Below are 25,112 nucleotides of genomic sequence, written 5' to 3'. Positions count from 1 at the left end.
ACGGACTCTTAACTTAGAGTAAAATATTGTTAGCTTTGGCAAGGTGATTAACGAGCATGGATTTGAATGTAGCAGATGAGAGGATCATCCACAGAAGAAGAAGTCTTGAGTGGTGAAGAGTTGGAGAAATTTATTAAGGGGCTTGAAGTCATCACTTCATTCAAGCTCTACCAAAAATCATAAAGTTAAGCATATGCTAGAAAGTTTTACTTATTATGTATGATTTGAATAAATGGTACTCTAATATTATAAATATTTCTGTGAATGTGATGTATATTATACATAATAGTACAATACTATTATTTTATAATTTTATAAATATGAAATTAATTGATATTGGATATTACTATTTGTAATAATTAGTTTCCCTAAAACTTGAGTTCATTAATCTTTTTATCACAAAAAAAATGAATTACTTGATTGATGGCAACGAGAAGTTAGTGATAAATATATTTAGAAGTTGTGTAAATAAAAATGAGAAATTATTGCGAACATGAACATAAACTTTTTGTGGGACACATTTTTGATGTGTTTGGTCATATAAAATTAATGAATGATATTGTTAGATAATTTATCATATATACTATATTGAGGAACACAAATAGAAAATTTTGAATGATAAATTAATAATATATATGTATTATATTATACTTTTCATGCATGATTAATTAATTATACAAAATATAATTTTAATACAAGTTTTATGAAAATATATTCACTTCAATTTTTCAAAATTAAAAGTAACTAATGTGATACACGGTATTGGTGTTACATTTTTCTGCAATATTAGCTTTATCGCTATTGTAACACTAATTGAGAGGTGTTACTATAGAACAATAATTTGTTAACTAATGTTAAGCTTTTAACACTTGCATTATAGTAGCCCATTTATAGCATAGTGGTAGTAGCATCTAGAATAGTTTGCATATCTGGGCACCTCCCAAAAGGGCTCATACTAATAGATTTATCTAACTACTTATATTCTAGTCATCTGCCCCTCCCACAAACAATATGGTACAACTCCCAATAATCTCCCCCTTCACATATCGGGCCCGACACCTGCCTTCTGGCCTTCTGCCTCCCAATTGGCCCATACTGGAAGGTCCACCTGCCTTTTCCTTAAGCCTATATTGGGTTAGCCCATCTGTCTTTCCCTAGGCCTATTTGGGAGCCCTTCTGAGATTGTTATGGACCGTTACAACTTGAAGCTCTGATACCACTTGTTGGGCTTTTGCTGAGCAGGCCTAACTCCATATTGGTATGATATTGTCTGCTCTAGGCCGCGCCCGCACTTATTTGTTTTTGGGTACCTCCCAAAAGATCTCATAATAATAGAGTTATCTGGATGCTTATATTCTAGTCATCTTCCCCTCCCACAAATGATGTGGGACAACTTCTAATAAGAATCTCATCTATATTACCTGCAACATCATTATCATCACCATTATTATCAGCAACATCACTAGGATGTGGCATGCATGTCAGGATCATCATTATGAGAGAACTGTTCTACTACACCCTTAAGTTTTAGGTCAACTTTAGATTTGATAATTTTCTTATCCTGATGTGTAGATGAAATAGAAAGACCCTTAAATCTATTTATTATTTTAAAACAATCTCATCATTTCTCACACATATATCACTTTTCAATAGCAATATTTAAGGCACTAAAAGTCCCAGACTTCGCTCTCAAGTCTACCTCTCATTTTTCCACCATAAAAGACGATCTCTCAGTTTCTTAATTTTTCACTAATTATTTTCCCAAACTCCCACTTTAAAGGCTCAAATCACTCCCAAATGAAGAAATAAGATAGGGCCAGAAAGAGTGGTCTACAGTTATATAAATAGGGGTATCCTCACACAAGGGTCTATTTTTAGTCATAATAGCAGATAAAATAATAGTACTAATTAGATATGTACCTTCAACAGAAGAATCCATATGAATGGATATTAGAGGAGTTACAAGAATAACAATAGTATTCTTCTTTGCAGCAACCATTTCAACCTTAGGATCAAGAAATATTGAAGTGTTAGCATATGCAGCATCATCGGGAGTCGTAGTGGTGCATTCATCAAGACTTTGACTTGATCGTTCTTGTAGGGCATGACGCTTTGAAGCTTCTTCAACCCTTTGAACTAAGGGTTCTTTTTGGGTTATCGTAAATATTGAATCATTCAATAAAGTATCAAACTCAGCTCTATGATCGTGATGAGCTTCTTTATCCTTTGTGTGTGGTATAATATCAAATTCCACTTATTCAGAACCTCCTTCAGCAGTGTCATGGAATTGTCCTTCCAATAGCAGTGTGTGAACCTTCACTTTGAGAAGGTGGGTCTTATGTGATAAGGTCATTAGCACCCGTTGAATCCCTTTGAGATTCAACTTCTTGTGTGTTGTAACCTTTCTGTGGAGATTGATATCTTGATTTCTTTCTGTAATATACAACTTTATCTTTTGTCTTCCTTTTCAAATTGTCAGTACCAGGTTGACCAGCATCAAGACTAGATATTGACTTGTCAAGAATTCCACCAACATCAGGAATAGAAGCATCTTTATCTGTATTGGCCTCCTTTAGAGGAATAGCTCCTGATGATTCATGTTCTATATAAAAGTAGACTGTGTAGGAGAGTAATGTATAGTCATTTGCACCTTGAGCAATATCCTTTTCCTCTTTGACAAAAGTCCAGATGCAGTGACCTCCTTACTTGCGTCATTATCTGCAACTTTATTAATATTTAGCTTTGAATTTAGAGTTGTAGTGTCATCTTCATCAGAATCTGACTTAACAGTCATTCTCAATGCCGTTATTTTCTTCTATTTTACAAAATAAGCTTCTTGTGTCAGGAACATGGTTGGAAAGAAGTGACAAGAGAAGCGTCAAGATTTGTTGCCACATACTGAGTAAAGTTTTCTTTGGAAAAAATGCTTGACCTCCACAAGAATCACAACCTTTCATGTAATTTATTTTTCTCGTCCCTACTCTCATTATCTTGAATGTCATTATTAGTAATTTTGAACATAAGTAGCCATTCATCATCAACGGTATGAATAACCAATTTGCAGAGACACAACTAGAAGAGTATCAAAGTTAAATACATTGCTGACAAAGCATCTAATAATACTGTCAAAATAGAAATTCTGCATTTCCTAAGCTTGGTTCTGAACAAAGCATATATAAAAAGATATTAAACAATGGAAGTGTGGACTGACAATCACCCTCCTACTAATGCAGAAAATTTTGAATGACTAATAATAATTCTCTTAATCAATTAATTCTCTAGTTAAGAGTATTTCACCAGACCAAACTCTGGGTATATGTCATAATGATCCAACAAAAACTTAAAACACATTTAATTGTAAGACACGGTCAATTACATAAAGCAACACTTGAAAGCTACAATAAATTTAGCTTATCCTGCACTAGTCCCCCAACTTGCGCAAACCACTAGTCAAAATCTTCATGGCCTGAATTTGCTTATCCTGCCATGCATTGTTAGTAATTCATGTGAGATTCAGTATGACAAGCAGGAGAACGTGCACACGCATGTTTGTTCTATGAATTTATCTTAATTATGTAATAATATTAGCTGGGGCAGAAATAAAATTTTATATTGCAGAAGTGTACCCTAATTTGACACTAATCATTTAAGGCATCAAACTTTATATAATCATGGTCTCATGGACGGATGAAGTTGTGTGGATGGGCAAAGTTGTGCCACAACAACTAATAAAAGGTCATCTTCTCATTTACAAAATCAAATGTGATACTATATATATATATATAGTTATCATTACATTATCTGTAGTCATCATGATCTAGACCATGTAACAAGTTAATAACATTTTCATCTCAAATTTTTAGAATTGTAATGATGGTCCTCCTGTTGAAAAATAATCTTAAACTTATTTTATTTGTAGTAAATTAATAATGTTTTCTTATTTGATTTGTTCAGTTGATGACTTAGTCATGCTGTTAGTGAAAAAATTGTAGGACTCATAATAAGTGGCAGGGGATTAGTAGGAGTTGTTAGGCCCATTACTAGTTTTCCTGATTTATAGCTACCAGTACCTTAGTTCCTTTCTATATATATTGTATCATTGATTAAAGAAAAGTAGATTTTTTGGTGTGCAAATCTGTGTGTGTGATTTGTGTTTTACTAGTGAGAAGTATACAGATATATACTTATGTATAAATAATCATTAAAATTCTACACTTAGTATCCGAGCGTCATGATCTAGGGCTTTGTGAGATATTTTAAAATATACACCTATATATACATATGTTAAGTATTTATTTATCATATTTAATGGCATCAAAAAATTTATCAATTTATATTTAATGAGGTATCAAGAAAAAAGTCTACTCGAGAGAAGCATGGGCAGAAGAAAGAGAAGCATGATAAAAAAATTAAGGAGAAAATTTAGCAGTGAAAATAATGAGAAAGATAACATGGCACAAGTGGTTATGAAAGAAATTTTGTTTTAGAAGTGTGGGTGATTATGTGCACCAGGAGAGAAGTGCTTCAGCAAACAAAAATGACGTTGATGAGAAGTGCATCAACAAAAAAATTATTTTGTTGAGAAGTGCATCAAACTTGATAGTGGTGAGAAGTACATCACAAAATGAAGAGATGGTGGTGAGAAGTGCATCATAAAATGAAGAAAATGAAGAGAAGTGCTTCATAAATTTTGTTCAGGTAAGTTTAAGATTACAGGGGAGATTGTTGAAAAATTATCTTAAACTTATTTTTATTTGTAGTAAATTAATAATGTTTTCTTATTTGATTTGTTGAGTTGATGACTTGGTCATGCTGTTAGTGGAGAAATTGTAGGACTCATAATAAGTGGTAAGGGATTAGTAGGAGTGTTAGGCCCATTACTAGTTTTCCTGATTTATAGCTACCACTACCTTAGTTCATTTCTATATATATTGTATCATTGATTAAAGAAAAGTAGATCTTTTGGTGTGCAAATCTGTGGTGTGTGATTTGTGTTTTACTAGTGAGAAGTATACAGATATATACTTATATATAATAATCAGTTAAAATTCTACACCTCCTACAACAATAATGGTTAGTTTTCTCAGACGGCCTAATATTATATGTAAGCAAGTGACCTGAAGGAAGATAAACAAACTAAAGAAATACCTTGACGAGAGCCAAATCAGTTTCAATTTTGTTGAGCTTTTCTTTTAGTTGCTGATTCTCTATTGTAAGAGACTTGTTTTCAAGATTAAGAGAATGACAACGTTCTTTAAGTTCCTCGACATGGTTCTGGTATAAAATATGGTTATGAATCTTATAGTAGTAGACGTTAAAAACATACAGTAGAACATGTATTAGGCATACCTTTTTTCTTTTTTCTGTATTCACGAGATGCGATTTTTCTTTTCTCTCTTTTCATCTCTTTTGGATCTTGTTCGCTATGCAGAATCAATTAGATCAGTTTAGCAATAATAAAAGACAGTTTCATGAAGAGAGTGTTGAGCCTATAAAACAAATGGAAACTTTATTATAAGAAAAATAAAGGGGTCGTAATTTTTCAACTACAAGCTGCCCATATCAGCACAAAGGCTGTGATGCATATTCTTTAGTTACTTTGGGTTTTAGTGAAGTTGGTTTTTGATTTTTTGGTAGAGGCTTTGGTTCGTTGTTGTCAAATTTGGATTCAGTTGATTGTTGTAAAATAAAGTGAATGAAGTTTCATGATGCAGTTGATGATTATATCTTCCTGCTTGATTATCATATCTTGATACGTAATGAAATTATCATTGTTTTATGCAGTAAATGAGACTGATAATCACTTATTTCTGCTCTGCCACTATAGTCGTTTTGTTCCCCCTGACTTGTTGTATAAGTTAGATCTATCAATTGTTGGCGACACCTGGTTGGAAGTTCTCAACCACATGCTGCATATTCAGGACAGAGCCAAGAGTAGTGTAGCTCTTGGTTTCATCCAGGTTTTTTTTTTCCAGCTATGGCAAGAAAGAAATGTTGGAAGAAAGGATCTCACTCAAACCTACTCAAGACAATTTAGGAGAAGAAATGTATTACTTGAAAAAAAAATTACTTGATTACAAATGACTTGGTACAAGGCTTTATATAGGACTCCATAGAAAGATCTAGATAACTCTTATACTCCAATAGACATCACTTGACCAAGATACATGTATGTAGAGATTATATATACCTACACCAATACATTGAACATAGAAAATACTAATACATGTACCAAGATAGTAATACATGTACCAAGATTATTCCAGAGACTTCCACACAATTCTATTATTTTAATAGTCAAAAATATATTATTTATTTTTAACACCCCTCCTTAATTTTGACTATCCCAAGTAGACTTCGGAATTTGTTGAAGGCGTCACTTTTGAGAGGCTTTGTAAATATGTTACTAATTTGATCTTGGAACTTCACATAATTCAACTCCAATTCACGCATTTCGATACATTCCCGAATAAAGTGATATTTTGTATCAATGTGCTTGCACCGTTCATGAAAGACCGGATTTTTGGCCGAAGCTATTGTCGACTTGTTATCAACCAATACTTCCGTGGACTCATTTTGTGGCATGTGGAGCTCTTCCAAAACTCTCCTTAGCCATATAGCTTGACAAACAAAAGAACACGCCGCCACATACTCCGCCTCACAAGTGGACAGGGTAACAATGGGTTATTTCTTTGAACTCCATGAAAAGATGTGTCACCAATAAAGAATACATATCCGGTGGTACTCTTTCGATCATCAATGTCACCGGCTCAATCACTATCACAATAACCAACAAGTTTGAACTCATTTGAGTAATGATACAACAATCCATAATCCATTGTGCCTTGAGATAACGAAGAATTCTCTTGGCCGCCTTCATGTGTGTTGTTGTTGGAGCCTCCATATAGCAACTAATAAGTCCAACACTATTGAGTATGTTGGGCCTCGTGCATGTCAAATATCTCAAACTTCCCACAAGACTTTTGAATATGTAGGATCAACCTTCTCACATTCTTCAAATTTCGACAACTTCGTTTCCACATTCAATGGGGGTGCTTACGGCTTGACAATTTTCCATCTTGAATTTCTTCAAAATCTCCCTTGTATAGCTTCCTTGTGATATTAGTATTCCATCATCCATTTGCTTTACTTCAATGCCAAGATAATATGACATAAGCCCAATATCGGTCATCTCAAATTCTCTTGTCATGTCTTGCTTAAATTTCTCAAACATACTTGGACTATTTTCCGTGAATATTAAATCATCCACATACAAGCACGCAAGAAGAAATTCTCCATTTTTAGCAACCTTGGCATATAGAGCATGTTCATGAGGACACTTGTAAAATCCTTGAGCTTGAAAGTATTTGTCAAGTCTATTATTCCAAGCCCTCGGCGCTTGTTTCAATCCGTACAAGGCCTTCTTTAACTTTAAGACTTTTCCTTCTTGTCCTTTTACGATGTATCCCAATGGTTGCTCCACATACACGGTTTCTTCAAGAACACCATTCAAGAAAGCGGACTTCACATCCATTTGATGAATTTTCCATCCTTTTTGAGCCGCTAATGAGATGATTAGCCTTATAGTCTCCATTCTTGCAACCGGGGAAAAAACTTCGTCATAATCAACTCCATGTCTTTGATTGTAGCCTTTGGCCACCAATCTTGCCTTATATTTTTCCACCTTACCTTGGGCATTCTTCTTCACCTTATAAATCCACTTTACACCAATAGCTTTTTGTCCTTTTGGAAGTGTTGCTAACTCCCATGTGTCATTCTTCTTTATAGACTCAATCTCGTCGTCCATTGCTTTCTTCCACCTTTCATCTTGCACGGCTTCTTTGAAGCTTGTTGGTTCGGTTTCCGCTAGAAGACAAAGAAGTGTTAATTTGGAAATAGCGGGAACCTCTTCCGTTTCATCGTATATTTCTCCAAGACTTCTATAACGTCTTGGTGGTGTCTCCTCATCATCACTTGAAAAAGATAAAGGAGTTTGTCCATTACTTGTTGCTCGTGGTGATGTGGGAGGAGTGATATTTTCTTCACTTTCTTCATCAATAAATGGGAAGAAATTATAATCTTCTTATGTGTTGCTCTAATCCCATGAGCTCTCTTCGTCAAATACAACATCTCGACTAATAACAATCTTTCCATTGATGGGGTTGTAAAGTTTCTACCCCTTTGCTCTTGCATCATAGCCAACAAACACATACTTTTCACTCTTATAATCTAACTTTGTTCTTAGCTCATCATCGACGTGTGCATAAGCTATGCTTCCAAAAACTCTTAAGTGAGCAATAGATGGTCTCTTTCCTTTCCATGCTTGTTGCGATGTTATGTCTTTAACACTTCTCGTGGGACATCTATTTGACAAGTAGACGGCACAATCTACCGCTTCGGCCCAAAATTCCTTAGGCATATTCTTGCTCTTTAGCATGCTTCGAGCCATGTTAAGAATGCTCCTATTTTTTCTTTCGGCGACTCCATTTTGTTGCGGTGATCTTGGAACCGTTGCGGGTCGTCTAATACCATGAGCTTCACAAAATTGCAAGAACTCCTTTGAATTGAATTCACCTCCTCGATCCGAACGAATGGCTTTTATTTGATACTTGGTCTCTTTTTCAACTTGGGCTTTGAACTTTTTGAAGCATTCAAAAACTTGAGACTTCTCTTTGAGAAAGTACACCCATGTCTTGCGGCTAAAATCATCAATGAATAACAAGAAATAGCAATTCTTACTAAAAGATGGAGGATTAAAAGGCCCACATACATCGGAGTGAATGAGTTCAAGTGGCTCCTTTGCTCTTGACATAGATTCCTTTGGAAAGCTCTTTCTTGATTGTTTTCCGAAAGACATCCTTCACAAATTTGGTTTGGATGGTTGATGTGAGGCAATCCATTCACCATATGCTTCTTTGATAGTGAATTTAGTCCATCAAAGTTCAAGTTCCCAAACCTAAGATGCCAAAGCCAAGAAGAATCTCCAACACAAGCCTTAAGACATTTTGCAACATCATTTTGAATTTTGAGAATAAACATACGATTCTTCGTCATATGCACCTTTGCAATTAAATTATCATTAGAATCTCTCAAATTGAGAAATCCATCTTTCATGGTGATGGTATAGCCTTTCTCCATTAGTTGCCCCAAACTCAAGATATTATTTTTCATGCTAGGCACATAATAAATACTTGAAATAAATTATGATCTCCATTTTTCAAGCGAATTAAGATGTTACCTTTGCCTTTGATGGGCACTCCCGAAGAGTCTCAAAAGTAACTTTTCCATTCACTTTCTCATCAAGATCCACGAACAAATTTTTACTGCCACACATATGATAACTTGCGCCGCTATCAAGATACCACAAATTATCTTCACAATTTACTTCTCCTTTATGCGCTAGAAATAAAGTGGGTTCATCAACATTGCCTTTATCTTCAACAAAATAGCTTTCTCCTCCACTTGATTTTTTGAAGTGTGACACTCGGAAGCATAGTGACCAAATTTTTGATAATTATAGCATTTAACATTTGACTTGCCATACCTTGGTGTAACTCTTCCTCTTCCACGGCCTCTTGAATTTCTGTCTCGTACAATCTTTCATACTTTTGACTTTCCTCCCTTTGTTGGCCACGACCTCTTCTTTGTCCATATAGAAATCCTCTTCCACGTCCTTGTCCAAGACCTCTTTGGTTCCTCATATACCTTCCATCATTATCTTTAAAAGATAACTTTGATTGTAAGGCTTGTTCAATTGGCTCCTTCTTTAACATTTTTTCTTCATGGGCTTGTTATCTTTAGCCTCCTCAATTGCCACAACTTTGTAATCAAATTTAGAGTCAAGTGAACGAAGAACTTTTTCAATAACACGAACATCACTTACCTCTTCTCCATTGCTTTTCATTTGATTGACAACGGTCAAGACCCTTGAAAAATAATATGAGATTGATTCGGATTCCTTCATTCGCAAAGCCTCAAACTCGCCACGAAGTGTTTGTAGCCGAACTCTCTTTACTTTAATATCGCCACTAAAAGAAGATTTGAGAGTATCCCAAACTTTCTTTGACGTTATTGCGGAAGTCACTTTTTGTAACATTGAATCATCCAAACATTGATGAATGATCATGATCGCCTTTTGATCATTCTTTCTTTGGGCTTGAAGTTGATCTTTTTGAACTTGATTCAAATTTGCTTCATTTTCGGGCACCTCCAATCCTTTCTCCATAATTTCCCACACATCATTTGCTCCAATGATCGCCTTCATACGAATGCACCAATTCTCATAATTATCTTTGGTGAACTTTGGCATTTGCCATTGAGACATTCCATTTTCCATGATCTTCTTCTTCTTTACACCACACAAGCATTCTTTGAAGACAAGTAGAAGTAGAATTTTTGGCTCTTGATACCACTTTGTTGGAAGAAAGGATCTCACTCAAACTCACTCAAGACAATTTAGGAGAAGAAATGTATTACTTGAAAAATTACTTGATTACAAATGACTTGGTACAAGGCTTTATATAGGACTCCATAGAAAGATCTAGATAACTCTTAGACTCCAATAGACATCACTGACCAAGATACATGTATCCAGAGATTATATGTACCTACACCAATACATTGAACATAGAAAAATACTAATACATATACCAAGATACTAATACATGTATCAAGATTATTTCAGAGACTTCCACACAATTCTATTATATTAATAGTCAAAATATATTATTTATTTTTAACATGCCGAGCCCATGACAAAGGAATTTTTGGCCCAATGAAGCCTATAGATTGTATTCTAGTTGATGTTAAACCAGGCTTAACAGCTCAACTTGGTTCTCTAGAGTAGTATATAATAGGCCTCATCTTATTTTGATGTAATCAGCTTATAGTTTTGCTTTCTATCTCGAGAATTGGTTATAGAGCATGGGAGATCTCCCTTGTATATTCTCTTTTCTAATACATCTCTTAATTTAGCAAAAAAATAGCACTTCTGCTATTGTCATTTCTTTCGGCCTACAAACTAATTTGTAACACTAATTATAAAAAAGAATGACAGAACTAATTTGGATATTCCCTTACATTTTTCTTCAGATAAAAATTTGGAATCATATGAAGGCCTAAGGGTAACAAACCTTTGGGTATCCGAGGAGAGAACGATCAATGTTGGTGGAAAGAGCGGCTCGCGACATATCACCCTCCTGACATTACAATACATGTTCAACTCTAATAAAGATATTAAGTTATTTAAGGTTGTAACTCTATAGGTATCTTAGTACAGTGTAGGTAATCACTCCTACCACATATAAAAGCATGAAAATGTTACAGTACAACTTCATATGATAGAGCATTGTTTTGTTTTTCTTTTAATATCTAAAAAAGTAATTGGAAGAGATATACATATCAATTAATATATAGGTAGAAAAGAGAGAGAAAAGGAGAGAAAATCTTGAGTGATATCATAGCTGCTGTAACTTAGATAACTAATAATTGAAACATAAATTTGTAATTGAAAACCTGGAGTGATACCATAATTGCCAAAATTGATTAGTAATTAGTTCAAGCATAAAGTTAGTAAATAATTGTCAATTATAAATGTATGCTTTACAAGAGTACTGCATATTATCATTATATAAATTTCCATCTAAAGTGGAAACATCCTGCAATTGCAACTTAGATTAAAATTATAATTATAAATATTATCTGCAATTATAATATTGCAACTTAGATTGTCTCAACGGGCAACTAAGCCAAATCCCAAGTATGTGCAACGTGAATAGTGCATGATGAATGTTTTGTTTGTTCGACAATGCAATGCACTTCTGAATCTATGCTTTGTAATTCTGTTACTAAAGTACTATATATGCATGTAGATGTACATCTTTTTTTAGACAATGCAATGTCAGAACTCAGAATGCTTATAAAAATCGATGCTGCAGAAACTGTGAAATGCTCTGAACTTGAGTGTCAGTAATATTGGCATTGGATAAGCCTAAAAATATTAATGGAGTCTGTAGCTCCCATACCAGCTCCGGTACTGTTCGAGTTTTAGGTACACTTAAACTCTCAAAGCAATTGCAGGATGTTAACTTTACAAGAGTACTGGCATATTATCATTATATAAATTTACATACTTGCACGAAAAGGCTTACTTGCATGTCCATTTGTTCTTTCACGACAGCTTTACCCTTCTCCATCTGTTTTAAAGCAAAAAACAATGACTTTCTACAACTTAAATAGTAACATTGTTAAATAAAAAAATTACCAATGTGAGTACCATTAAACTAGTAAAACTAATCAAAACATCATTACATTATGCAACTTATACATAGAAAACCTAAATATTGGTCTTTCAATTTTGTACACACAGCTAGAAGAATATCCATTAGTTAGCAAACTTAAACAAACATTTTGCACTTATGGAATGAAAATTAAAATACAAGAAATTGACACGGAGGACTTGTTGTCAGGTCCGTTTTTAGTATGGAGCTTCCCAAGTCTATAGTTGATTGTTAGGAGAGTAAGTGTTTACTTGCTTGTAATGTACTTAGTTGTAATTTTGTTATTGTTTCAAAACTAGTACCCAATATTATTTTACACTCTCCACAATTATTGGACTTATTTAGGTTGATCCATTTTTTTAAATTAAAAATTTCAGGTTACTATGTATTCGCCAACTACAGGTTAATGAAAAGAGGTGTGGATGGTATATTGGAGAAGTTAAGATATTAGCAGGTTTGTAATATGTTTTGTTTAAACATTGTAAATTGTAACTTTTGAGTTTGGATGATCGAATTTATATTATAATAAAATTATTTTTTTAATGTACAAGGAGTGCGATAAACAAGTAACTTATTTAATAGGTAGAAAGGGAAGAACCAAAAAGTTGAGAAAACCTCTTAATAAATAAGACAATAAGATAGTTAGACTAATTTGTTTACACTAAGATTATATGTAGACTAAACATTAAGATTGTGATTAGTAATTCAAGTATAAATAGCTTACACTAAAATTATATGTAGACTAAGTTTATATTAAAATTGTAATTAGTAATTCAAGTATAAGCTTAGTAATTTTTTACTGCTATATCTCCATATATATAACAAAAGGCTTACCTGGGTGTCCATTTGTTCTTCCATAACAGCCTTGCCCTTATCCATTTGTTTAATTTCCTAAAAATCTAAGTAACTCATCAAAGTGGCACAAAACAGAAGTTGAAGAAAAAATAATGGCTTGAGCTGTGACTTAAAAAAAACAGAACAATGTGAGTGTCATGATAAACTATCAAAATTATTCTAAATACCCGTTATACTACTCCCTCAGTCCCATCCAATTTCCGTTATACTACTCCTCAAGTCCCATCCAATTTTTTATATTCAACTCTACACACAGTTTAAGATTCTTATAAAAGTATAGTTGCCAACATTTAAAAAAAAAATCTTCTAAATAAGAATATAATGGCCATATTTTTATACAGAAAAGGAAAATTTCAAAAATAAATTATGAAACTATACATTATAATCGCCTTAAATGCGTGTCAAATACGTAAAAACTGTAAAAAAATGAGAGGGACTACAACAGTATTATGCAACTTATACTTAGAAAACTACAAATCGAATTTCAATTTCGTACACAATCGAAAAGTGCCTATTAATTAACAAACTTAAACAACCATTTTCCGTTTGAGGCGGAATGAAATATAAACATATACTTACACACTACAAAGCTAAAATTTATATTCAAAGAACACTTCCTCACCTAATCTTCTTTGAATTTGTTAAATGATATAGATCGTAACAATTTTGCAAAAAAAACAAAAGGTTTATGAAAAGTATCATTTCTTTCAAAAGGTCCATTGACAAAAGAGGTAGATTAATGGATCTAACATGTAAATCCTTCTCAATAATCTTTGTAAGAACTATTAAAAACATATATAAATCAAAGATAGAGATAAATAGTTTACCATCAACATGATCCACAAGAATTAAGATGCACATATATAAATCACAAAACATAGAATTCAATACAACAATAGATAATAATTTTATCAAATAATGAGAATTATAGAAGCACAAAAATAAAATCTTAAGATTAAATATAAAAAAGCATAATTTCACAACAACAAAACTAGCTACACAATTTTAAAGCTATATACCTCTTTCAAACGATCTGCTGGAGCCTATACTCACCTCTGTAGCAATGAAATGTTTTAGCCTACTAAATACTTATAAAAATATGTTCGTGAACAATCTTAATAAAATCATAATATATAAGTCAAATTATAAAATCATAATAAGTCAAATTATGACGACATTATCTGCATAAACTTTTAAATTTACATGCAGAAGCATTCAATTTTGTCATTATGATTAAAGATAGAGATAAAAGGTTACCATCAACAACTTCTTTTTGTCTTTATTTGAGTAATTTAAAATATTTAAAAATTATGTAACTTAATATTTGGTAGTAATGCATTATCTTTTCTTATCAAACGCAGAAGAGGCCACTAATATTTAATTGTGTCAAAATATTTACTCTCTAAATGCCCCACCCACCGCCCAACCACCATCCCCCCACCCCCACCTCTCACCCATCCAATTGTTAATGTTTATGATATTGTGTTTGACACACACTTTAACATAAATATAAAATATATCTCTATAATTTATTTTTATTTTTTTTATTTTTTAAATAAATATTTAAAATATTCTACTTTTATTTTTTTTTCTAAAATAATATAATTATACTTTACGTTAATCTTAAAATATTTTTCGTAACACTCTCCCACAAACACATTAACAATTGGGTGAGATGCTAAGTACATTTACACTTAATTTTAAAAAACTACTCTTACATACATGTTAAAATTGGTGGGATGATGTTAGGGTGGGGACAAAGAGAGTACATTTCAGTTTTAATTCTTAAAAATGCACAGACGTACTTGTTTGAAATAGTCACATTAATTTGAAATTTTATGAATGTATGTTATATATAAGTTTGGTGTATAATTGATATGTACTATAGTATATTCACTTTTCAAGTTTAAGTAGCAGAATAAATATTGTTTTATTAATGTAAAATTTGAATATTTCATAAAAATTAAGCATATTTTGTTTATATTTTTAGTTTTGATAAAAAGATTTTAGTAAGCTGTGAAATTACCTTAATCAACTTATAAACTAAATGTTCTTAACCTCCTTTACATATCCCTTTGGCTGAGTCGCACACCTCCAGCGACTCAGTAATCATTGTTTTCACGTCTAAATGATGAACTTGCCAATTATTTTTGGTTGACACAGCCAATAACAAACGAACAGTTTCCAACATCTCACTAGTGCAAAAATCTCATGGTAGTCTATCTTGTGCTCTTGAGCATATCCTTTTGCAACCAATATTGTTGGGCTTGGGCTTAATCTAAACATATTTATTTGAGTTTATGTTATTGAATAAAAAGTCTCGATTATTGTAGTTGGTTATAGTAGTGTGCCGCAAGTTTAGGATTAAAATAAGTGAGAGATAAATTAGGATCAATTATCCTAGTTTATAGCACAATTCTGTTACAAGTTGTTTAAGTAGCAGTGCTGGTTTATTCTGTAAGATCTCATCAATTGTAAGAATTTCATACAAGTAATCAATCAAATATTAGCTGTGTTATCTCTTTCTTATTTGCTCTAACATCTGGTATCAGAGCACTCAAGTCACCTGTGAAACACGATCGTGGTTAAACAGTGAAATGGAAGCTAGCAAGAACAAGGAGGGGTCATTTGGACTGAGTTATCCTATGCTAACTAAGACGAACTACACCACATGGGCCATCAAGATAAAAGTCTTTATGCAGGCACACGGTGTTTGGGATGCAATAGAACCAAGGATCCAAAGGGTACAGTCGAAGAAAAAACAGACAAGCGAGCACTAGCCATTATCTATCAAGGGATTGCAGATGACATGCTGTTAACGATAGCAGAAAGAAAACATCGAAGGAGGCTTGGGGGGCTATAAAAATAATGTGCCTAGGTGCGGATAAAGTAAAGAAGGCTAAGCTCAGACCCTAAAATCAGAGTTTGAGTCTCTAAAGATGAAAGACACTGAAATGTTGGATGACTTTTGTATGAAATTAAACGGCTTGGTTTCGAAAATCAGGGCGTTAGGAGAGACAATTGCTGAAGAGTATGTCGTTAAAAAGCTACTACGGGTTGTCCCAACTAAGTTCCTCCAATTGCGTATGCAATCGAACAATTTGGTAACCTTAGACACTATGTCCGTGGAGGAGGTCATTGGTTCTCTTAAAGCCCATGAGGAACGCTTGGGTGGACAAACGGAGAACAACGAGGGGCAGAACTACTCTTGACTGAGGATGAGTGGCTCAAGAGAGAAGGCAACGACAGGAAACTTCTTCTCACTCGAGAAGAGTGGTTGAAGAAGTCAGGAAAGGCTGGGCAAAGCAGTGGTAGTGCTTATCACACAAGGGGATAACCGTATGGCTCGAGATAGAAGCCAGGTGAAATGTTACAATTGTGCTGCATATGGACACTCGCTTATGAGTGTCGAAGCCTAAGAAGAACAGGCCACAAAGAGGGGAAGCAAATATGTCATTTATAATCGACGAAGAACCTGCACTCTTGATGAATTATGCGAAAACATCAAACCTGATGTGATTGGCATTACCGAGGAATAAGATTATAGTAAACATCAAGGAGAGAGATGAAAACGTTAGGTAATCTTGAATAAATGGAAGCTAGTAATCACATGACTGGCCGTCGTGAGAAATTTGAAAAGCTTGACAGGACTGTGGAAAGGGAAGTGAAATTTGGTGATGGCTCATTAGTCCAATTCAGGGCAGAGGTTCAATCAATTCCTGTGCAAGAATGGGGAGACCAGACTTTTACGCGAAGTCTGCTACATACCCTACTTTGGTGAAGCAACATCATCAGCTTAGGACAGCTCTCGGGGGAGGAAATAGAGTTGTCATGAACGGAGAGAAGCTGTGGGTTTATGATAGTTGTGGAAGGATGCTTATGCAAGTCTAAAGGTCTGCAAATCGACCTCTATAAGATCACATTCAGGAAGCTAAACATTATGTCTACTAACAAAGGGTGACGAGGAAGCATGGTTGTGGCATAAGAGACTCGGACACGTAATTTCAAGGATAATGCAACTGTTATCAAAGAATCATATGGGCTTCATGGTGTACAAACATTGTTCACCCCAAAGAAATCTGTGAGAGTTGCCTTATGACAAAACAAACACGTAAGCCTTTTCAAATAAATCTAATTTATTGCTAAGGTCTGCTGCTAGAATTGATACATATTGGATTTATTGCGGTCCTATATCCCCTTCCACCACCGGGGGGGAACAATTATTTTATGCTTCTTGTTGATGACTACAGCCGTATGATGTGGGTTTATTATCCTTAAACACAAGAATGAGGCACTGAATTATTTCAAGAAGTTAAGTTCTTGTTGAGAATGAAAATGACAGGGTATTCAAGTTTTAAGAAACCGATCGAGGAGGCGAATTTGTTCAAAGAGTTCAACCCTTTTTTGTGAGGAACATGGCATACTTAAGCACTACACGGAATCCTACACACCACAACAAAATGGTGTCGTAGAGCGCCGGAATCGTACAGTAGTTGCCATGGCATGAAGCATGCTCAAGGACAAGACAGGTGCCAGCTACTTATTGGGGAGAGGCAGTCACTCATGCCATTTATATTTTAAACAAGCTGCCAACAACGAGCAATGTCGAATCTTACTCCTCATGAAGCCTGGTTTGGAACAAAACCAAACTTGCATTATGCCAAAGTATTTGGTTGTACTGCTTATGTCAAGATCCAGCTGTACACACAAAAAACTCGATGATAGAAGTTGACTAATGGTTCATTTTGGCAGAGAAGCTGGAACCAGATATTTCGACTGTTTGATCCTATACTGGCAGTATTCACATCAGCGAGATGTTGTTTTTCAACGAACAGAAAGCCTGGGAATTGGGATGACTCTATTTAAATCTGCGCCTACAGCGGTGCACACTTTAATCTGGAAAATGATCCCACCGAACCTGAGAATTCTAGCGAAGAAGAAAAACTGACAGTACAACACCTACCACTCCAGACACGACATCTTCTGATGAAACTGCAGAAACACCGCCCCCAAGGCTCCGCTCACTTGCAGATATTTATGACCACACGACTGAGGTGGAATTAGCTGAAGATGAACTTATGTTAATGGGTATTGATGAACCCATTTCTTTTGAGCAGGCTGTTGAGGACGATGCCTGGAAGACAGCAATGGATAATGAAATCGCCTCTATTGAAAAAAACAATACTTGGCAACTAGTGGATCTTCCAAAAGGGCATAAACCTATAGCACTTAAATGGGTTTACAAGTTGAAGACTGATCAAAATGGAGCTATCACTAAACACAAAGCCCGTCTTGTGGCTAAAGGATATGTTCAACGTCATGGAATCGATTATGAAGAAGGCTTTGCCCCGGTTACTCGACTTGAAACAGTCCATTTACTCCTTCATTGGCAGCTAAAAATGATTGGGAGATTCACCATCTTGACATTAAATCTGCTTTCTTGAATGGTGTTTTACAAGAGGAGGTTTATGTAACACAACCCAAAGGCTATGTCAAAAACGGCTCCGAACATCAAGTCTATAGGCTTCCCAAGGCTTTGTATGGGCTTCGTCAAGCCCCTCGAGCGTGGTATGCTCGTCTCAACCAGTACCTTCTCACACTCGATTTTGTTAAATGCCCATATGAGCATGCTGTATATACTCAGAAGGATGGAGCTCATTCTCTAGTTGTTGGTGTCTATGTCGAAGACTTATTAGTTACTGGCTCATCTCTGTCACACATTGCCAAATTCAAGGGGGAAATGAATCGTGAATTTGACATGTCTGACTTAGGGCTGCTGTCTTACTATTTGGGGTTGGAAGTTACTCAAGACAAGGAGTTTATTGAACTCAGGCAGTCGACTTATGCGCAGAAGGTGCTCGAATAGGCAGGCATGGCAGAATGTAATAGTGTGAGATATCCTATGGAGCACAAGATACAATTACATGCTGACAGCTCGGGTGAAGTTGTAAATCCTACGCAGTTTAAAAGCATTATAGGCGGGCTCAGATACCTAGTGAATACAAGACCTGATATTGCTTATTCTATAGGGATTGTTAGCAGGTTTATGGAAAGGCCTACACAGCTGCACATGAACGCAGTTAAAAGGATTTGTCGATATCTGAAGGGAACGCTACAGTACGGACTAATCTACACAAAAGGCCAAGGAAATTATATACTTTCGGGTTTTTCGGATAGTGACTTAGGAGGGAGTATGGATGACCGAAAGAGTACGGGAGGAATGGCTTTCTATCTTGATGAGAATTTAATTACTTGGGTGTCACAAAAACAACGGTGTGTTGCACTCTCTTCGTGTGAGGCTGAGTTTATGGCGGCTACGGCGGCTGCCTGCCAGGCGATTTGGTTGCAGCGGGTACTGAGTCATATCATGGGCATCAAGGTTGCTCCTGTCACATTGTACATTGATAATAGGTCAGCTGTGGACTTGGCACGTAATCCAGTTTTCTATGGACGAAGCAAGCATATTGACTTGCGCTATCACTTCATCCGTGATTGTGTTGAACAAGGATTGATAATTATAAGACATGTCCGCACGAATGAACAACGAACTGACATCCTAACGAAGGCATTGGCAATATCCAAGTTTGAGAAGATGCGTCAGTTGCTTGGTGTCAGAAAGCTGGAGAATGTTTAGATTAAAGGGGAGTTATGTTGGGCTTGGGCTTAATCTACACATATTTATTTGAGTTTATGTTATTGAATAAAAAGTCTCGATTATTGTAGTTGGTTATAGTAGTGTCCCGCAAGTTTAGGATCAAAATAAGTGAGAGATAAATTAGGATCAATTATCCTAGTTAATAGCACAATTCCTTAATGATATAAAGTATAAGAATATAAGATATAGATATAAAATTACCCATTTTTCCTTTGTAATATCATTATTATTAATTTTAGTACACATATTATATATGGTGCTGGATTGACCCGTTGTGAGGTACTACATGTTTATAGTGTCATAAGTTAATCTCACAGTAATAATGATGTATTGGTCTTTTGACTTGAAATCATTATATTTCTATACGAGAATTAATATACTTTGATACTATTGAAAGTTATCCTTGACCGGGTAATAATAAAAGTAGAGATTGGGTACATTATGAATCGTATGAGAAATATGAATGATCTAGATGGGATTTAGCCCTCATGTATTAAAGGAGTGATATTATTGGCCCTTGATTGAGTAAGACTATAAAATGCATGGTCGTGCTCAAATACTGATTTGTTTAATAGTTTACTCATTGATCAAGGAAAGAAGGATTGAACGTTAACGGAGGATGACACAATGCATGCCTCGAGTTTGATCTATAATATAAGGCTAAAGGGATTATATTACATTGTACATTATTCACGAAAGGTTTAATTGATCACTGATTAAATAATTAATACTTGGGTAACAATGATGTATTACTAGATGCCGCTCATTGTTTATGATTTGAAATTAGATTTAAAATTGTTGCCAACGTAACAATAACCTAAAGGGTCGCACAAAGAATGATTGAAGGATTATTTAATTTAAATTCGGACTTAAATAAAATGTAAGTATTTCGAATTATTTGTTATTAATTAAGTGTGACTTAATTAATTAAATAAATAGGAAATTCGAATTTAATATTGCATGACCAATTTTTTAGATATATTATGTTATGTTATTCAGCACTGCATGTTTCATCGATAAATTATTTATTTCTTTGAAGTTGCTTTTATGTCTTTGGTTTCTTTTATGCACACATTATTTACTTTCAAGTTCTATCTAGTTTTGTGATTTTTATGGTCATTCCGGCTTATATTTGATTATCTAGATATGGTGATGGTATGTAGTTAGTGATGCCACTGGTTATTGTGATGGTGGATACGTGGTGAAAAGTGGTCGCTAAGTAGTCGTTCCTGTGATATTTAAATATTTGGAATTTGTGACAGTTTGATTTTAGTAAGTGTGTATGATTGTGATAATATTCTTAAATCAGGTGGTTTACATATAGTTTTTGGTATTGGCATGATATTGAGTGGAAAGAAATGGATGGAAAAAGTGGTCATGCAATGATTTGAACTTTGAATGTAGTTATTTTTTAAAATAAATTTATTATCTACGTAATGATATTGGTGGCTAAAGTTCATGGTTGTATGTGGTAGTGGATGGTTGTGGGCAATCGTTGTTCAAGTAGAAAAGAGATGATTGTGGTTTATGAAAATTTGGATAGAATTAAAGAGTTGTGGAAAATGAATATAAATCATATATTGGATTAATATACATAGATATGTATGACTGGCTGGAATTAAATTTTATTATTTATTAATTAAGTGTTCTCATTGAAATATGAATATCTCTCAATAAATATATCCTAATATGTTAGAATCTTATAAGACGTTTTAATCTTAGAAGACGTTTTAATCGAGGATATCTTTCTTTTGTGACTAAATATCTCCTAAGATAGTATCTTACAATCTTAGTCAAATCCCACATATTCTTTTTTGACTAAATATATCCTAATATCTCCTAATATCTTACTATCTTAGAAGACATTTTAATTTTTAAACATCCATGGATTTCATTGAATAAATTCAAAATCAAAATCGATCTTTGAAACATATATGCTCACAATCTCAATTTTATTATACCCCTAAATTTCATATAAATACACAATTATGTATTAGTTTCATACATGTTTAATACGTTTAAAGGATAATATAGAATTTTAGTCAAATATTAAGATCTTTCTTTTTTGACCCAATATATCATAATATCTTAATATTCTAAAAGACGTTTTAATTTCCATGATGTCCATGGATTTTACTAAATTAAGTCAAAGTCAAAAATCCAAATTGAATCTTTGTAATCTAGCATATCCTGTCAATTCCAATTTATTATACCCCTAAATTTCATATAATAAGGCATATGTATTAGTTTCAACATGTCAAGGTCTTAAAAAAACATCTCCATTTTCATTCATGGATAAATCTCATACATGTCTCGCTAAATTATAGACAATGCAGAACCATATCTGGCGATGCAAGGAGTAGATGAAGCTGATATCGAACTAAGAATCCTGAGATGTGACTGTTATCATCAAATCACATCAGTCACACACTGTTCCTAGATGGGCTATCCTGCGGCATATGCATCTTTCAGATTAAGCCTCGAAATTTCCAGGAAATGCTGTGGTTCCTTGTTTCACATACGCAATTGAGAATCGGAAGGGGAACTCACAACTTGCAGGGCTGGAAGGAAAAAACTGAATCGGGACGTACCGGACATTGAGTTAGAGGTTAAATAGTTAGCAAGGTGTTTAACGAGCATGGATTTGGAATGTCCGCAGATCAGAGGATCAACAAAAGAAGAAAAAAGTCTGCGCGGTAAAAACTTCGAGAAAGTTATTAAGGGGCTTGAAGTCATCACTTTATTCAAGCTCTACCAAAGATTGTTAAACTTAAGCATATGCTAGAATGTTTTACGAATTATGTATGATTTGAATTAATGGTACTCTAATATTATAAATATTTTTGTGAACTGATGTATATTATACATAATAGTACAATACTAGTATTTTATGATTTTATAAATTTAAAATTAATTGATTTAGATGTTACTAATAATTAGTTACACTAAAACTTGAGTTCATTACTTTTTTATCACAATAATGAATTATTTTGACTTGATGGCAACGAGAAGTTATTGAAAATATATTTAGAAGTTGTGCGGAATAATAATAAAGAAATTACGACGAACATGAACATAAACCTTTTTGTGGGACACATTTTTGATGTGTTTGGTCATATTAAATTAATGAATGATATTGTTAGATAATTTATCATAAATACTATTGAGGAACACCGATAGAAAATTTGATGATGATTTTATACTATCGTATGTATTATCTTATACATTTCATGCATGATTAATTAATATATATAAAATATAATTGTAATACAATTTTTATGATAATATTCATTTCAATATTTTTAAAATTAAAAAGTAACTAATGTGATACACGGTATTGGTGTTACAGTTTTCTTCAACATTAGCTTTATCGCTATTGTAACACTAATTGAGAGCGGTAACAATAGAATAACAATTTTTTAACTAATGTAACGTTGCTTGTAACACTGACATTATAGTATCCCACTTATGGCATATTGGTAGTAGCTTTAAGAGCAACAACATGAACATGTGCAACTTGATAAGAGATATTTTTTGTCGATAATCTCCAAGAATTGGTACATTCATGTTATCTTAATATCTTCAATTCAACATCAAGGCAAGATGAGAGAATCGAAATATATAAGCTTTAGAGGCTTTGATCATAGATTTTAGAATTGTTGGGCTTTTGCTGAGAAGGCCTAAGTCCACATTAATATGATATTGTCCACTCTAGGCGAGCCCGCACGGATTTGTTTTTGGGCACCTCCCAAAAGGCCTCATACTAATGCAGTTATCTGGCTGCTTATATTCGTAGTCATCTGCCCCTCCCACAAATGATGTGGGATAACTCCTGACAATCTCACCCTTCAAATATCGGCCCAGCACCTGTCGGATTTTTCCTGCTGATTGTGTGATCTGGATCCCCCTTGACCCATACTGGAATTCTTTTAGCTTTCTGCCTCCCCCTTTGGCCCATACTGGAAGTTCCACCTGCCTTTTCTTGAGCCCATATGGGTTAGCCCATCTGCCTTTCCCTAGGCCTATCTGGGATTCCGTCTGAGATTGTTTTGGACCGTTTACCAACCTCAAAGGCATCTAATACCACTTGTTGGGCTTTTACTGAGCAGGGTCTAACTCCATATTAGTATGATATTTCTCACTCTGGGCCGAGCCTGCACCGATTTGTTTTGGGCACCTCCCAAAAGGCCTCATACCTAATGGAGTTTATTTGCTGCTTATATTCTAGTTATCTGCCACTCCCATAAATGATGTGGACAATTTCTAATAAGAATCTCATCTATATTACCTGCAATATCATTAGCATCATCAATATTATCACAATATCACTAGGATGTGGCATGCTTGTCAAGATCATCATCATGAGAGAAATGTTTATACTATACCCTTAAATTTTTAGTCAACTTTAGATTTGGAAATTCTTTATCCTAATATGTAGCTGAAACAGAAAGACCTTTAATTCTCTTTATTATTTTAAAAGCGATCTCATCACTTCTCACACATATATCACTTTTCAAAAGCAATATTTAGGCACTAGAAGTCCCTGACTTCTCTCTCAAGTCTACCTCTCATTTTCCAGCATAAAAGACGGCCTCTCAGTTTCTTAATTTTTCACTAATTGTTTCCCACATTCCCACATTTGAAAGGCTCAATCACTACCAAATGAAAAAATTAGAGAGGGCCGGAAAGAGTGGTCTACAGTCATATAATAAGGGTATCCTCACACAAGGGTCTATTTTTAGCCATACTAGAATATAAAATAATAGTACTAATTAAATATGTACCTTCAAAAGAAGAATCCATATGAATGGCATTAGAGGAGTTACAAGAATAACACTAGCATTCTTCTTTGCATCAACCACTTCAACCTATAAGATCAAGAAATAGTGAAAGTGTCAGCATATGCAGATCACTGGAGCGTAGTGGTGCCTTCATCAAGACCTTTGACCTGATCATTCTTGTGGGGCTGAAGCTTATATAACCCTTTAAGATGAGGAGTTCTTGTTGGCTTATCGCAAATATTGAATCATTCAATATTGCATCGAACTCAGCTATATGCTCCTGATGAGCTTTCTTTATCCTTTGTGTGCGGAGATACAAATATAAATTCCATTTTTTTCAGAACCTCCTTGAGCAGTGTTCAGGGAATTGTCCTTCCAGTAGTAGTGTGGGAACCTTCACTTTGAGAAGGTGGTTCTTTTGTGACAAGGTCATTACGCCTGTTGAATCCCTTGAGATTCAACTTCTTGTGTGCTGTAACCTTTCTGTGAAGATTGATACCTTGATTTATTTCTGTAAATATTACAATTTATCTTCTGTTTTCG

The 25,112-nt window shown here is 34.4% G+C and overlaps 2 protein-coding genes across 2 annotated transcripts; one reads left to right on the top strand and one right to left on the bottom strand.

The window, feature by feature from the left end:
• Window positions 1-9,766: 9,766 nt before the first annotated feature.
• Window positions 9,767-10,336, bottom strand: LOC141705700 (uncharacterized). Its single transcript, XM_074508586.1, has one exon. It carries the CDS (start codon window positions 10,334-10,336, stop codon window positions 9,767-9,769), a length of 570 nt encoding a protein of 189 aa, XP_074364687.1.
• An 8,669-nt stretch (window positions 10,337-19,005) lies between these two features.
• LOC141705699 (secreted RxLR effector protein 161-like) lies at window positions 19,006-19,767 on the top strand. The gene has a single exon (XM_074508585.1). It carries the CDS (start codon window positions 19,006-19,008, stop codon window positions 19,765-19,767), a length of 762 nt encoding a protein of 253 aa, XP_074364686.1.
• Window positions 19,768-25,112: the final 5,345 nt, after the last annotated feature.

The sequence above is a fragment of the Apium graveolens genome, unplaced genomic scaffold, assembly GCF_009905375.1.
Source record: "Apium graveolens cultivar Ventura unplaced genomic scaffold, ASM990537v1 ctg9241, whole genome shotgun sequence".
NCBI classification, from domain to species: Eukaryota; Viridiplantae; Streptophyta; class Magnoliopsida; order Apiales; family Apiaceae; genus Apium; species Apium graveolens.
Note: the sequence above shows the minus strand (reverse complement) of the source record. Positions and strands in the feature narration are given on the sequence as shown.